Consider the following 16,358-nt stretch of genomic DNA (forward strand, 5'->3'; position numbering starts at 1 on the left):
TTCAATTCGATTTTTAATCATGAGTTCAAAAGTTTTCCTGAAGCACGATGCTAGCGCAATAGGTCTATAGGATTTTGGATTTGTCGCCTGTTGTCCAGGTTTTAAGATCGGAACAATACGAAAAACTTGCCATCCTTCCGGTATGTCACCCGACCAGAAAATCGAATTGTATATTTCCAGCAATGCTTTTTTTCCATTAAATGGAAGGCTCCGTAGGGCGATATATGGCACACCGTCACTTCCCGAAGCAGAATTCTTCGTTTCTGCTAGCGTTTTGTTTAGATCATGAATATTGAAGAAAGGCGGCTCATCCTCTTCGACGGAATACCTCAATTCTGGGTGAAGCGGTTCGAGTGATGAAGGAGGAGCCACTCGTTCTAAAAGGTTTTCCATTATACAAGCATCTCGTAGTTGATTGGTACCGTTCGATCTTCCCTTAAATTTTTTCGCCATTCTCCAGAGAGACGATAAAGAGGTATCACTGTCCAAAGAATCACAAAACTTTTTCCACGAATCGCGTTTTTTAACTTTAATCATTTTTTTGAAATCACTTTCTGCTTTTCGGTAACATGGGTATAGCTGAGCGGAATGACCACCAGCTTGCCATATTCGGAATTCGTTTTGCACTTTCAGTTTATGTCGATCCAGTTCTTCATCCCACCAAGGCTTTCTTTCTCCTCGACCTTTCGTTCCACTATCATTTCATACTTCTTCCAATCAACTTTTCTGAACTGACGATCGACTTTTGTCACTGTTAATTGTTGTTCACACACAAAAACAATCGGCACATGATCACTACCGAATGGTGTATCAAGCGTGTCCCATTCGAAGCACAAACTTATGTCGTTGGATACTGCGGTAATGTCAATTGCACTAGATGGTCTGGAACTATCGAATCTTGTATGTTTGCCATTATTAATAATCACCATACCACTGTTGTCGAATGCGCTGTGCAGGATTATACCCCGTCTATTATCGTTTGAATTTCCCCACAAAGTATGCTTGGCGTTCCAATCTCCTCCAATAATACAGGGCTTTGGAATTGACCCCATAAAATCTTCCAGAATTTCTTGGGTTAAAGTTGACTGCGGATGAATGTATATAGACACAACAGTTAAGTGTCCCCTATTGGACGCAATCGAACAAGCCACAGCTTCTATTCCACTACAATCTTTCAATGGGACCGCGACAGGATCAAGATCTTGATTGATTGCTATTAACACTCCCATAGAGTTGCGCCTATGATCTCTACGAAGCACCATGTGGTCCTTAATATTAAAAGTCAGAAGTTGATCCAGGTGGGTTTCTGATAATAAAGTTACGGAAATATTATAAGAGTTGATCAAGTTGACGAGCTCTGAGTTTTTCTGCTTGATACCCCTACAGTTCCACTGAAGGAATCTGATGGGCTCCGATGACGTTTCGTTGTTCGTTGTGCTCATTATAATTGGTCAGGAGGGCTCTCCACAGGGTCGTACACCCTTTCCCGATATTCGCACGGTTCGTAGATTTCGTTATCTCCGATCGGGTGTTCCAATACCTCGTGTACTGAAACGACGATCTGCTCAGTAGATTGACGACGAAAATGTATGAGTTCACCGTTGCTGATGTCTTCACAGGACCTGCTATAGTTGACTATCTGCTCATCCGCGATATCACCAATTTCCTCTTCTTCGTGTCTGCGTGTTGGTCTCACTTTTAATGGTGGATATTCATCCTCATCGCTGATATTGTTCATTGAGCTGCTTTTTCTTTTAGAGAGCATCGAGCTCTCCCCTAGCTGATTCTCCTCTCGATCAATGGTCACTGTTGTACGCTTTGGAGACTGTGAAGTTGGGGGAGCCAATGCGGCAAACCAATCAGTCTTTCCCTGGGAAAAACTATTTTGACGCTTCTTTTCCTCTTCCTTCTTTCGACTGAACAGTGGACAAAGGGACCGATCGTCCGCTCTGTGATCACCAGAGCAATTCACACAGATGGGTCCGCCTATACAAATGTGACCTTCACTAAAGTCATCCACTTGACACGAGTTACATCGGAGTTTACTTTTGCATTGTTTTTCCATGTGTCCAAATCGCCAACAACGGCGGCATTGTCTGACTGAGTAATTGTATTTCCTGATCGGGTATAGCACATTGTCAAGCTCAATATGGGAAGGCAAGTCGTGACCTTCGAATGTAAACACAATAAGAGACAATGGTTCAGTAACGCCTAGCGTTTTTCTTTGCATTCGTCTGTATTCAACAACGGGTGGATTATTGTTCTGATACGCTTTTGATTTCTCGAAGGCTATAGCGTAGGCAAGATCCTTATCCTCTACTCCTTCCATTGTTGCTACTCCTAGACACTCCACCAATCTTTGCGGTATGTACAAGTTTACGTTAGGGTACTTTTGAGCCACGAGTTTATTCGCGGTTTCTGCCGATCTCAAAAGTATTTTAGCCTTTCTCTTGGACATACTAACTGCTTTTATGTATCCATCTCCAAAATCCGTCAGAATCTTTTTTGACAATTTGGCAATCTCCAGCTTCGCGGAAATAGTTTCAGCAATAACTATGAACGGACCCGGGTGAGATGTACCATATTTCCGTACACGGAAGACTCGATCCGACTTAAGGTCATCTCTCTCCGTCCCCATCGTTTGTTGTATAGCCACAACTAAGCACTAACTGGTTCTATCGGCTTTCGATTATCACTCCTCTGAAGAATACACGGTACGTGTGATCGCTATCGAAGTTGAATATCGACTGGAGACATGAATTCTAAATTAAATAGAACATTCGCTAAAACTGCTGCTGGGGAGAGCAAGTTCTAGTTTTAAAATTTTCAGTTTTATATTATATAACTGTCAAAATTATGAATCTAGAACTGATACACTCCTGAACATGCTCTTATATTTTAAATTTCGAACAGTTTTCGTTCCGTTCACTGAAAAAAATCGCTATATTGAATCTATTGCGCATTTTGCACCTAACAAGACTCCTGCGTTGAAAATATTTGCACAGTGCATTCCCCTCACATCACATACACATATGCGTTCCGATTTCTCGTACCCTATCTGACAGTTCTTTTTGTTTTGTGTTTGCAATTTGCTGCTGCTAGATTAGGTAGATATTTTTCAAAATTTCATAACAAAAGACTAAAATATGTGATATTATGTTTTTACAGTTTTCAGTCTCGGCAAATACGGATTAAAACAACAATGAATATGGACGATTCACTACCCCCGGATTCGGATCCGGAAGTTGAAGAGTGTTTAAATCGAATCAACTATTCTCGGGAGGATCTTTTGGTTGACGATGACTCTCTTGGTGCTGTATTGTCAACTGAAATGATTGAATACAGTTTAAGCTTGTCCGACACCGCGATGGATATCAGCAAAGCAGAAAACGTTGATCATCAACAAAGTGAAAGCAGATTTTCTCAGAACAAATTGCCAGAAGGATTGCTTGGTTGCTGATTGCGGTACGGGATTTTAAGGGTCATAGTTCCGGCGAGGAAGTGGGTAAATGGGGAGTCTCCGGAAATACTGCCGAGCAATTCACTCATAGTTGTTGGCTGCTGGCGAAAAATTTTTTGAAACGAGAAGTGATTTTTACGTGCGATGAAAGAGGAGTGACAATGCCTGTTTGGAGCTCCAAGCCGATTCCGGAAGAAGGCGATTTTATCCGTTTTGCGTTTTTTAATGATAAAACCAACCATAGATGTTACACGGTAGATAAAGTCACCCCTACACTTTTACAGAATTGGAGAAACAAAGAAATCCATCTATTACTGCATGTTTATTCACTTTCTGTCAACAACAAGAGCGTTTTCAAGACAGTGCGCGAAGTTTTGTTGGAGCCGGAGGAACGTGACAAGGCTGGGGCTGCTTCGAACCAATCAGTTGCGGTTCTTGCGCAAAAATTGCGAGATATCCATGGTGATAAATGGGAAGCAAAGGACATTGCGTGGATGATGTGGGCTAATGCCATTTATACTTCAGCGTTTCACTGCCAAGAAAGGTTGCTACACGATGCTCCCCCCGCACATTTGGTGAAATTATTTTCGGCTAAAGAACAGCCTCGTTTGAAAGCAATTCATCGAGGTTTTGCTGTTGCCCATAGTGTAAATGCTGGGTATCATGACGATGTAGAATCACTTCGTGAAGCCTTTGAGGACATGCAACTAACTGCTCAAAACATGATTGTCAAAATGCAATCAGTGAAACGGCACCTAGAGGCCCTTGAGCAACGAGACCGAATCTGCGACACGTTCATTTCAGCAGCGGAAGAAGCAGTGCAAGTGGAGGAAACAGACTTTGGAGCATTTTTAGCCAGTCGCGTAGAGGAGATGGATGATGTCGATCATCAATGATGATTTTGCTCATAACAAAAAAACAATGTTTCCTTTTAAAATGTTTCTTTTTAATTACCAATGTTCTATTTAATAAGAAAACATGTATAATTTTCAAAAAACGATGTTTATATATAATAAAATTAAACTTTTTACTTTCGCTTCTCTGAATTGTCTTCAAACCCAAGGCCAGTGAGATTTTCTTCTAGGGCAATTGTTGGGTCAAATCTTCCACCTTTTACATAACCGCATTTGCGAAACAGATTGTTCATTGGGTGATTAGAAAACGTATCCAACGCCTTTGCAACCACTAATTGAATGTCCTTCTCGCGAGTCTCTTGGTAGATTTTTTTCAAGTGCCTTTTGGTTAATCCGAATACGATCTCTATTGGATTGAAGAAAGGACAGTATGCAGGTAGAAAAATTACATAAATACCCAATGCGCGCAAATAGTAAATTATTGCAGAATCACAATGAATGCGAGCTCCATCAAGAATCCATACGGAGCAATAACCCGGGTAACATTGTACATTATCTGAATTGAGAGCAAACTGTCTGCAACAAGCGAAAAATTTTGTCCTATTAAACGTCCCTTCGGTACAGAAAACCTCCTGCATGCCTTCCTGGCTTATGAAGCATAGCAATGAAACTCTTGGTCGTCTTACAAATTCGCCTCTACATATCAACCGTTTCCCCCGCACAGCGTATCCTCTTGTGCGTAGCTCAAGATCGAATCGAATCGAGAATCGAAGCTCACCTCATCCAAAAAAACTAAGTTATGGTAATCCCACTTGATTTGATACAATTCCTCACAAAACCTTACGATATCTTCCGTTCTGATCTGTATAGCTCTTCGTTCCAGCGCTTTCCAGGTTAATCCTTCGTTGTGCAGTATATGACAAATCGAGGACGCCAAAATTGTGATGTTAAATTGGCGAGCAAACAGTTCTTTTGATTCATCTAAGTATAACGTTGGTTTAGCAAGAAATAATTCCACCAACCACTCTCGTTTATCTGCTCCAAATTTTTTTACATCCCGATAATATTCTTTCCTCGAAAAAAAAACCCGTTTCTTTGGTATGTTTGGATCCAGTTAGTTATTGTTGACTTGTGTTTCCGGTACATGATGGCAAGTTTCGCTTTTGAAAGTCCTAAAAATAGTAGCCGTACAGCACATAATAAACAGTGTTAACCGATGCGCGCCGCTTAGAGACTTCTGAAAGTATATCAGCCATTCTATGGATATCTTTTTTAAATATTCACTTAAATCTTTATTGAAATTTGCAACGCTCGTCGATAAAAAATGACACGACATATTTATGTTGTTGTCAAAATGCTGCATGAGTATTAGTGAGCGCGGAAAACTAGCTGTCAAAAATTTCACGCGCTATAGCGTCTATAGGGTCTTAAAATTCATAGGATGGGCAATATTGATTTCACACATGATTTTTTGCAATTTGTAACAGCACATAAAAATTATCTGTCGCACATAAATATAATGTGAAAAAACTTTTGAGATTCATCTGGCGTACATTAAAATTATAAAAGTTTGCCAAATAGAAATTTGTTTCATAGCAAATTTCACATCAAGCCTGTGGAATACATAAAATATAGATTTGGATTTTTAGTAGTATTCAATTTCGAAAAGTTTAGTTTCAAAATTTAAAACTGGTATTTGCCCTATGAAGTACACTGATAAAATAAAGCACCCATTAATGCGTACGCATTTTCAATAAAAGTAGAATAACCCATTAAATGGGTAAAGAGTTTGTACCTATAAATGAGTACAGACCTTGCATGCCAACCTGGGTAAGTTTTACCCATTATTTTTCGCAGAACTGTTACAACAAAATGCGTAAAAAATGCCCATTCAAGACAATCGCACCCGAATGAAAAACACTGTCATTTCACATTATTGTCTCCTTATAAAAGTATAGGAATCTTGATAGAGATCCTATTCCACAACCCCTTAACCACATAAAACCGCCAACTGGATATATTTTTGATGGCTGGATCTTTTGGCTGCTCTAAAAATGCCGAATTGGTGTGTATTTGCAACATCCTCAGTAGTCCACACAGCCGTTGTTTTCAGAGCATTGCCGAAATGTTCCGTTTTCGCAACGGACTCCGATGCAGGCCGATAATTTGCAGGTTAACTCGCTTGAAATAATTCTTAAACATTTTTCTTCCATTATTAAGATCAATATACCCATTGACATTACCTCATCGAGTAGTTGTGAAATGGATAAAAAGTACTCATTGTTAGAAACAAAAAATACCCATTTTTTGACAGCTCGAATAACTTCCGAAAATGGGCAATTTGCATACATAAAATGGGTAAAGTTTTTTTACCGTGTATATTTTTCAATATTAAGGGCATGTTCAGGAGTGTTTCAGTACCAGATTCATAATTTTGACAGTTCTATAAAATAAAACTAAAAATTTTAAAACTAGAATTTGCTGTCCCCAGCAGCAATTTTAGCGGGTGTTCTATTCAGTTTAAAATTCATTTTCCGCCATGCTTTCAGCGTCAAATTTATTTTTCCCCAGTCTATCGGGTCCAAGTGTCTGTGCTGTAAACTTTGCATGTATTTAAAACACAATTCTAAACGTGTTTTAAAATCAGCAACAAATAGAACGGCGTCGTATAACAGTTTTAAATTTGAAAACAAAACTGTTCGAAATTATAAAACAAAACGCTCTGCTGGGGATGTGATTGTTTCAGTTCCAGTTCTACTTTGCAACTCCTATACAAAATAAAACGCTTCTGAACATGCCCTAAGGGCCTTAGTACTCAAGGAACAGTAAGGAGTTGAAGAAAGAAAGTTTAGAAATGCGTGGAATATGGTCATATGAGCAAGCTTGGAGTTTCCCGACGACTTAACCCTTTGTCTTCTACGGCAAGGGTCAGGATGACTTGGCATTTTTATCCAATGCGAATCACCTGAGTCTGCGGCATGCCCGGACAAGCACTTAGCACTTTATGCTGTCGGAATCGAATCATATGACACTATCACATGCTTCTCTAAACTTTCTTCACACCCTTGCTCTTCCTTGAGTACTATGGCTCTTAATATTGAAAATTAAAAAAAAAACTTCAAATCCTTGCTAACAGAATACAGATTTCCAAAACACAATACAGATTTAAACCAAATGTACACCTATCCGATCCGTGTCAGTGTAGGTTCAGTTCTGTGCACGGACACCAATATTCGTTCATGCAAATCAAATGTGAGCATTCACACTTGTCCGGAACGGCACATATTTGTATTTGCTAAGAGTATGTGTTGGTTGTTTTTTGCTAATAGCGAAAATACTTATTTTTACCATCATTTTTTTCTGTGTGTGAAAACATTAATAAATGTAAGGGTTTGTTCAGAAAATTTGAAAAAAAATATATCGTCATTTTATCCCATCGCGAAAGTTTGACGCATATGATTCCGGTGAAATAAAATCAACCAAACATATGTTGAATGAACGTATAAAGAGAATGATTTCAAGGGAGTTAGCCTGCAAAGTATGGATAGTAGCGAAATCTGCGAATTATTGGCTCGTGACGGAATCCGTGGCGGAAACGGAACATTTCGACAGGGATGTTATGCACCTAAGAGCAAATAAAGAGAAGAATAACAAACGCTCTTTGCACTTTTCATGCGAACCACCGCTCTTCTCTTTCACAATAAACCTCTTCACTCCGATGCGTGTTGCTCCCACACGTGTATTCTACTCCATGGCTGCACGCCACAAAGAGTAGAAATAAAGAGGCTCTTTAGTGTGTATCTTGGTCCCACGCGCACGTAGGTAGAGAAGGCAACCAAAAAACATTTTTAACACGTTCTTCCGATCAAACTTTATCTGAATTGTAGTTTGATTCGCCTTCCTACCGGCTTTCCAGTGAGGTGAGGCACAAAAAAGTGGCTCTTCAAGGTGACTCTTTCAACGAAATTGTGCAGCTCTTGGTGCACAGATCTTACTCTTTTTCGTTTTCAAGTTTCTCTTTGTGCGGTCGTTCTGCACATCGCAGTGTTTTTGTGCTGCTCTATTTTTAATCGGTGTATTTCGCTCTCTGTTGCTCAATGTGTGAGCAAATAACAAGCCTGCATTTCGGTAATGCTCCGAAAACAACGTCAGTTCAAACTACTGAGGAAGATCTAGAAGAAAAAACAATTCTCTCTTGTGACAGGTTTTATTTAGTTTTGTGGTTTTAAAATAGGATCCCTATTGAGATTTCTGTATGTTTATGAGGGGAATAATGAAAAATGAATGTTCCACGTTTTTTAAATGCAGAAATAATTCAATTTTCAGTATTTTTCATTCGGGGACGATTTTCATGAATTAGTATTTTTTACGCATTTTGTTGTAACTGTTCTGCGAAATTTAATAGGAAATTCGTACCCAGGTTGACGTACATTTTCTGTACTCATTATTGGGTACAAACTCTTTACCCATCAAGTGGGTTATTCTTTTTTTTTAATGGGTAGTTTTCTACGCATTAACGGGTACTTTATTTTATCAGTGTGGTGAAAGTTCTGCCTTCGTTTCCTAAACAAACCTCACACACAAGGTGAAAAAAACTCTACAACTAGAAGGTTTGGTCACATTGTTGGATGGATGAAATAGTTTTTCCTGTATGTAGATTGTAGATTTTCAAATCAATAAAATCTCCTTAGAAATTACTGTTAATCGGCCAGAAGATGAGCAATAACAAGTAATCGGTGAATGGTTATTCATTATTTGTATTGATTGGCGAATGGCCCTTTAAAGTAGTTGAGCGTTTCGGCTATTTTTTACTTTCCACGTTTTGTTGTGAATTTGCGTATTTTCCTTAGTAGTGTTTTAAATACTCTATAGTTTAAAACGGACATCTATTAGATTTAACTTTTAATCTTATTTTTTAATAAACGTTGAAAGTGAAAATGGCTGCTAATTGATGCGCGGTATTTTTACGCGGTTTATTTACGTGGATTATAAAATTTACGCGGATTTTGATTTGAAATTTACGCGGTTTTCATTTACGCGGATTTTGGAATTTACGCGGTACCCGAACAGAAAGTAATATCGAAATTGATCTTAGAAACGTTGAATTTACAACAGTTGTATTTGTTAACAACAACTTTTCTTGTAACATCAATGTATTTATGATGCAGTCCTTCATGCCTCCAAAATCTACAACGGAAAAACAATGTAAATCGATGTTTTTGATGATTTTGGGAATTATGGGAAAAGTTCAATTTTTTCATTGTTACTTCCCTTAACGACCCCCCTTTCTCCCAGTAAAAATGGGGTTTACAATAAAATTGGATGTAGAAACAATAAATGTGATTATATTTCTATTGTAAATTTTCCAGAATGACATTGTTTTTCGTTGTAATGTAACAATAAAAAATGCTATAATACTGTTGTGCATTTCTATTCGGGTATCCATCAACGAGGTTCCCTTTAACGCGAATTCAAATTTAAGTGGTCTTCATTTAAGGCTAGTTTACAGTTTGGGAAATGGATCACGGGATTTCGCACGGGATTTGCGTCGGGATTTGATCAGGGAAAATTTCCCGCCGAGATCTCTCCAAACTGTCAAACCAAAAACTCTGCTGCTTCTTAAAAATACAAACAGTATCCAACTTGCAGCAAATCGCAAACCTTCTAAAAATACTATTTTCCCCGTCGGAAACAATTTGTGTTGAATTGTTCCCGGCCGGATTTCTGTGTGGAGAGTTTTAAAATCCCGTGATGTTTCCCGCGGTTGGGTTTACACTTCAGGAAAACTGTCATTTTTGTGTAGACTCATTTCCCGTCACGGGATTTGAAATCCCGAGCTCCATTTAAAATACACAGGGACCCAAATCCCGTGACACGTTTTCCGAACTGTAAACTAGCCTTTACGCGGATTTTGAAATTTACGCGGTTTTCATTTACTCGAATTTTGAAATTTACGCGGTTTTCTTTTACGCGGTTTTCATTTACGCGGCATGTATCCCCCGCGTAAAAAAAAACCTGAGTGTATAATACAGGAGGGTGTCACTCCTGTCATCCGCTATGGAGATCTACAGACTTTGACAGTAGTCAACATATGTGGGCCTAGCCGGCTCTAGGCCCATGTCGCCCGTGCAATCGCATTGGGTTGTTTTAATTATAACAAAGGTAGATGTTGGCTACACGGTTAAATAAAACAACCTGCAGAAAAGTTCTTTTAACTTACTTTTGAGTTGTGCGTCGCTTTCGCACTTATTAGCGTTGTCAAAAACAAAACGAGAGGTTCGACTCAGTCGAGGTCTTCCGTGGAGGAAGGTACTTTTGAGTTGTTTGGGGTGAACTCAAAATTAGGTAAATTCAACTTAAATTTGAGTATAAAAAACCTATCAATGAGTTGTAATTTTTGCCGTGGTTAAATGTAAACTACCTTCAACACGGTTTACCTAATTTTAAGTTCCCCCACGATACCACGAGATTGAGTCAAAGGAACTCAATTTTAGGTAGTTTTTTGTTTCCGTGTAGGACAAAATGGCTGCCTAGCAGGAGCCTGGTATGAATCTACAAAAATCGGCAGCACTGGTTGCGCGCAACTTTTCAGAGCTGACAGCATTCTTACATACAACTCCCAGCATATAATAGAGCATAAACATGACATTTTAGAGCTGTTTCATGGGCAGGCAGCAGATTCGCTGATAAGCATTAGTAGGTATTTTGGCTGATCAATACCGACATTTAATATTCTAATTCAATCTACCTTCAGCTTTACAACTTTAAAAATGTTGGCGATTCGCGGCGCTCTCTTGGGAACTGCAAGGTAAGAAATTAATTACAATTAAAACAAATCAATATGTTATCATCTTTGAATCTAGCACTGCTAATCTATTGCCGATTGTTATGTAAAACTATCTGACACCTATAAATCTTATGAAGCAATTATTTGAAATTGGCAAGCCATAGATTGTTTTACCTGGACTATATTTGTATGAATTGTTTTACAGGAACGTTCCAGCAGTTTTGGCATGCCGCAGCAAACATACCCTTCCCGATCTCCCCTATGATTTCGGGGCCTTGGAACCGGTTATATGTCGAGAAATTATGGAGGTGGCTTCCATCCCGGCAAACTACGAGAAATTTGTCTCATTTTATTCATTTCATTCTAGCTTCATCACCAAAAGCATCACAATGCATACGTCACAAATTTAAATGCCGCCGAGGAACAACTTAAGGAGGCTGTAGCAAAGAATGATGCCTCGAAGATCATCCAGTTGGGAGGTGCAATTAAATTTAATGGTGGCGGTCATATCAATCATTCGATTTTCTGGAAGAACCTGTCCCCGGACCGATTGGACCCATCAGCCGAGTTGAAAAAAGCCCTCGAGCGAGATTTGGGGGGATTGGATAACTTCAAGAAGGAGATGAAGGCTGCCGCAGTAGCTGTTCAGGGATCCGGTTGGGCCTGGCTCGGTTACAACAAGAAGACTAGAACTTTACAGATTGCTGCTTGTCCGAATCAAGATCCGCTGGAGGCAACTACTGGTACGAACAATACCAACACTAGAAAAACGTCTTGAAATGCAATGTTTCGTTTCAGGTTTGGTTCCCCTGCTAGGAATAGACGTATGGGAACATGCCTACTATCTCCAATATAAGAATCTTCGTCCAAACTACGTCGATGCCATTTGGGATGTCGTCAACTGGAAGGACATTTCAGAGCGTCTAGCGAAGGCACAGTAGTTTAGGAATTACTCGAATGTAGTACTATGAAGTTGCTTTTGGAAAATGTGCTCTGTACTAAGGATATGATCCAAAATAGAGTTATTGGCATTTGTTTTGACATTAGGAAACGCATGTTTCCGTTTTTACTCTAATTCCAAAACAGCCCCAAGAAACCGAGAATGCATGTGTTCTAAGATTCGCAACATTGGGCGTCAATTTCTTCACAAATGCAGAACTTTTAAACCAGATTTAACGCACGTTAAAGCAAGTTTAAATGTTAAACGTGCATAAAGAAATCGGGCATAATAGGGAAAACGGGTGCGTCAGATGATTCGAAAACAGACTGATGCAGACGTGCGTTTGAATTTTGATGCTCCCCTCGTGGAATGTCCCATGTAGCTCTCATGCTTCATAATATCCGATTCTATATGTTGCGATATTTAATCCCGGAGTTGGATGATGTAACACATGTTTCTGCATACTGCGCAGTACGTAGGACATGACACAAGAATGATTTCGGATCTTTGACGCCGTTTGCATCGCTCAAGCTTAGCTTTAGTATAGCATTTTGAACACGATTGATATTCGTGTGATGTCATTCGCCTGTTTAACTATAATCATGATATGACTTAAAGAGCTTTTACTATTCGCATAGTCACGTCATCTAGTGACTAGAAATTTTTTTTTTGCCTGATGGTCAAACTCGATTCCGTTATTCTTAATATCCGCCAAAAATAACAGCAAGATATGTTAGGGTAGTTTCGGATTACTTATTCTTAGACATTTGCTGCCCAAACCTGAATTGAATATATTTTAAATTATCGGTTTAATATTATAATTTGCTCACGTTCCCATTTTCAGGAAGAAAGCGATACGCGTAACCTATTAACACTGTACGTTCACCAAATATTTGCGCAACTTGTGTGAAACTAAGAAACTTTTCGTAAGGATGCATGACCTGGCTCACATTAGACGTCGAAAAAGGTACCGAGACAATCAGAATAAATAGGCTGAATTTGTACATTCCTCACTTAATCCAGATTAGACAGCACTTTTATGGATGTTTTGAACAATATGAATGTGCAGTATGGATATTTTGGAATAATTTGCATTTTGGCAAATGCAGGACACTTCCCGGACTGTCTGGTCACATTAACCTAAGGTAAAAGGCCCAACTGCTGGAGACACTTCTTGGCTGCTTCAGATTGCGCAGATTTCTTGATGTGGCTTCCCGTTTCTGCCTCATACTCGACTCCGTTGACGATAACCTTGAACACGTAGTTTTTTGCGTGAATGGGACCCTCATCGACAACGGCACGATATATTGGTAGATCTATTCGCTGCTTACTGCAGTACTCGGCCAAAATTGAAATCGGATGTTTACCCTCGGTAACGAGAGTGGTTGCTGCGGATTTCTTTTTAACAGTGCCAACAATTTTAAGATTTTGCTTCTGTTTCTTTTCTATGGAAACATCCAAACCGCGTTTGTTCACCTTGATGTAGGGTAAGTGTGGTTCCAACGAGCCGTTCTTCTGCTTGCCAAGACCCTCTCCAGGCATCCAGCCCATTTTCTGTAGTAGATTCATTCCCTTTTCACCCGTATAGGGAGTGGTTTTGCGATGAAAATCTCGTTTGACCCAGTGATTATCGTAATTGGTTTTCTTCGAAGCTGGTTCTTGATCATTGCTAGATGTAGAGTTCGAAATACCGGAATACAATGAGATGGTATATGAAGCGAGGAGTGGGTTGTAGGACGGTTGGATGCTTGACGAACTTGTGGAATAACTCGAATTGTTGGTGTAATTGGATTGAGTTGCTGAACGAAGGGAGCCTGTGGTTGATACAGCTCCCGTGTACCCATCGTACTTTTGTGTTGATGTGCCATAGCTATACGATTGCTGTGATGTCGATCCGGCGGAAAACATCTTCGAATAACTTGTATTGTTGGTGCTATATGCTGCGGCGCTATTCTGTGAATCATAACTTGTGGATGTTCCCAAATTCGCTGGATACTTCTGTGTCGATGGTGTGTTATACATATATCCTTGCTGCGAGGTATAATCAACGGGATACATCTCGCAAATTTTACTAGTTTACTTTTTTTAGTTGCAGAAAACCTTTTCTAAAGCTATCAGCACAAAATTTCTCACGTCTTAATGTTTATTTTTGTAATTTGTAATTTTATTGAGCACGATAACCTGTTAGTACAGACTTTGAATCAGGTCAAGGAAGTTTATAGTTATTTTTGTATTGTTATTACCTGATTTCACGTGAAAATCGATAATGATGCAAAATTTCTTGCCCCGCAACGCTGTTGGGTATATTTGTATTGTTAATAACAGATTTTCACATGAAAATCGATATAAAAATAATGATGCAAAATAAGCAATAAAAGTGACGTATACACGCTCATTTAAAATAACTCAAAAGTAGAGTTCCTATATATAGAGTTAGGCGGACACAAAAGCCGGAAAACTGGCAGTCTTATTCCAGGAAGAAAACACTGGCAACCCATGCCCAAAGAGAATAGGAAAAGAGACGAATAGTGTGAAGCCAAAAATACCTTATTGAGCAGACCAATCGTGCAATGTAAATAAACATTAATCATGCCTGAGTTGGAGGAGATAAGTATTGTAAATCTATCAAAAAAAAATTTGAATTTTCGTCAGAATTTAGTGCAATCGTGATTGTAAGGTGCATTCTAGAGTCTATGTATGAGTAAAAACAAGTTTTAGAATTATTTCATCTATTTGTTTCGAAATGCACATCGTTTGATATACAAATTCAACGATCGACAAAAGGTTTGTTTTCAAAATATAATAGGAGTCATTTAAAGTGCTGCCTTTGGAAACGGTTGCCAAATTCTAGTGTTGAAATCATCGTAAAGGGAGTGTTGCCGTTTTGACTGATTTTCACTCTGCGTCTCTTTCACTATTCTCTTTGCCCATGCCAATGTTCAAGCTCTAGCTTAATGATTTCATTGTCGTCGTGAGTAAGAACTTCACATGTACGAATGGAAAACCAATTCGCAGATCTGATGAAATGATTTCATACTTGTGCGAATATCTCTTTGTGTTACAAAAAAAATCTTGTTCTTTTCGTTTCTCTGCACTCGATAACACAAGAAAAGAGTAAAATAATTATGACAATAATCACAATACCTTTTCCATATACATCCAAAGAGAACATATGTGACGTCATGCTCGATTGGCTCCGCCATTTGACATGTTCAATTGGCTCCGCTCAGTGTTTCCGCCTAACTATGAATATAGTAACTATACTCAAAAGTCCTTGGGTGAAACTTTAGTTACTATATTCATAGTTAGGCGGAGACACCGAGCGGAGCCAATTGAACGTCACATAACATTGAGTTCTTGTCGATCGGTCTCACGAACACTAATGCAGTTTCCTGGTTGAAAACTGTACCCCATGAAATTTCAGAAATCGACCTCGTATTTTGATGCCAAACATTTTTAAAATGCATGAAACGTCGAGATTTTATGGTACCTTTTTATAAAAAATCGACGTTTTAGGACTTTTGCTGTTCATATATAAAGAAAGGTTATGCAATCACTGAAAAATCGACTTCTTAACCGAGGCCCAGAGGCCCGAGTCTCATATACCATTCTATTCAGTTTGTCGAGATTGGAAAATGTCTGTGTGTGTATGTATGTATGTGTGTACGTATGTATGTGTCATTTAAACTCACACAGTTTTCTCAGAGATGGCTGAACCGATTTGCACAAACTTAGTTTCGAAGGAAAGCTACAACGCGCCTACATTGAATTTTTAGTTGATCCGACTTCCGGTTCCGGAGTTACGGATTGATGAGTGCGGTCACACAGCAAATTCCCATATAAACTGGTACCACCAAATGCAAATGATGTAATACATATTACCCGTTACCCGTGCAACATTACATAGATTTACGGGGCTAGATCACTAATGATCAATCTAAGTAGCTTTGACCACATTGGCCACCTATGACGGCTCATGAACTCGTCAAGTTACTAAGCTAATATCACATCTATTCCCCAGCGAATTCTTGACCGATTTTTACAACTTGATTTCAAATGAAAGATACAGTAATCCCAATATCTATTGAATTTCATGCGGTTCTGACTTTTGGTTCCGGAGTTACAGGGTGGTGATTAAGTCCTCTTTGGATCTCTCATATAAACCTGTTCCCGAAGTCGGAACAAACACCGTTCTTTTAGTTGATTACTGCACAGCTAAAAGGCTGCAATTTATTAATTTTAATTAGTCGCAATTGTAGGTAAGTATAAAGGTAAGTTTCTTACATTTTCAGTGTTTTCTAGTATTTCAGGTTCTTA

The 16,358-nt window shown here is 39.0% G+C and overlaps 2 protein-coding genes across 4 annotated transcripts; one reads left to right on the forward strand and one right to left on the reverse strand.

Moving 5' to 3' along the window:
• Window positions 1-10,933: 10,933 nt before the first annotated feature.
• On the forward strand, window positions 10,934-12,152 carry LOC131689474 (superoxide dismutase [Mn], mitochondrial-like). Of its 2 annotated transcripts, none has more exons than XM_058974572.1 (5): window positions 10,934-11,010; window positions 11,069-11,122; window positions 11,307-11,409; window positions 11,469-11,844; window positions 11,900-12,152. In XM_058974572.1, exons 2-5 carry the CDS (start codon window positions 11,085-11,087, stop codon window positions 12,040-12,042), a joined length of 660 nt encoding a protein of 219 aa, XP_058830555.1. In that variant the 5' UTR covers window positions 10,934-11,010; window positions 11,069-11,084; the 3' UTR covers window positions 12,043-12,152. The 2 variants fall into 2 exon arrangements, with proteins under 2 accessions (XP_058830555.1, XP_058830556.1); XM_058974573.1 differs by having other exon boundaries at window positions 10,956-11,014.
• A 647-nt stretch (window positions 12,153-12,799) lies between these two features.
• Window positions 12,800-14,428, reverse strand: LOC131689472 (protein Son-like). 2 transcript variants are annotated; one of them, XM_058974571.1, is made up of 2 exons: window positions 14,285-14,428; window positions 12,800-14,222 (listed from the first exon to the last, which is right to left on the reverse strand). In XM_058974571.1, the coding sequence occupies exon 2, from the start codon at window positions 14,097-14,099 to the stop codon at window positions 13,182-13,184; it is 918 nt and encodes a 305-aa protein (XP_058830554.1). In that variant the 5' UTR covers window positions 14,100-14,222; window positions 14,285-14,428; the 3' UTR covers window positions 12,800-13,181. The 2 variants fall into 2 exon arrangements, with proteins under 2 accessions (XP_058830554.1, XP_058830553.1); XM_058974570.1 differs by having other exon boundaries at window positions 12,800-14,235.
• Window positions 14,429-16,358: the final 1,930 nt, after the last annotated feature.

Source organism: Topomyia yanbarensis, chromosome 3 (assembly GCF_030247195.1).
Source record: "Topomyia yanbarensis strain Yona2022 chromosome 3, ASM3024719v1, whole genome shotgun sequence".
In the NCBI taxonomy this organism is placed as follows: Eukaryota; Metazoa; Arthropoda; class Insecta; order Diptera; family Culicidae; genus Topomyia; species Topomyia yanbarensis.

Coding starts and splice junctions, on each gene's coding strand:
- LOC131689474 (XM_058974572.1), top strand. CDS start 11,085: ATGTTGGCGATTCGCGGCGCTCTCTTGGGAACTGCAAG. Junction 11,410..11,468: donor TATGTCGAGAAATTATGGAG/GTGGCTTCCATC, acceptor ATTTCATTCTAG/CTTCATCACCAAAAGCATCA. Junction 11,845..11,899: donor TCCGCTGGAGGCAACTACTG/GTACGAACAATA, acceptor GTTTCGTTTCAG/GTTTGGTTCCCCTGCTAGGA.
- LOC131689472 (XM_058974571.1), bottom strand. CDS start 14,099: ATGTATCCCGTTGATTATACCTCGCAGCAAGGATATATGTATAACACA.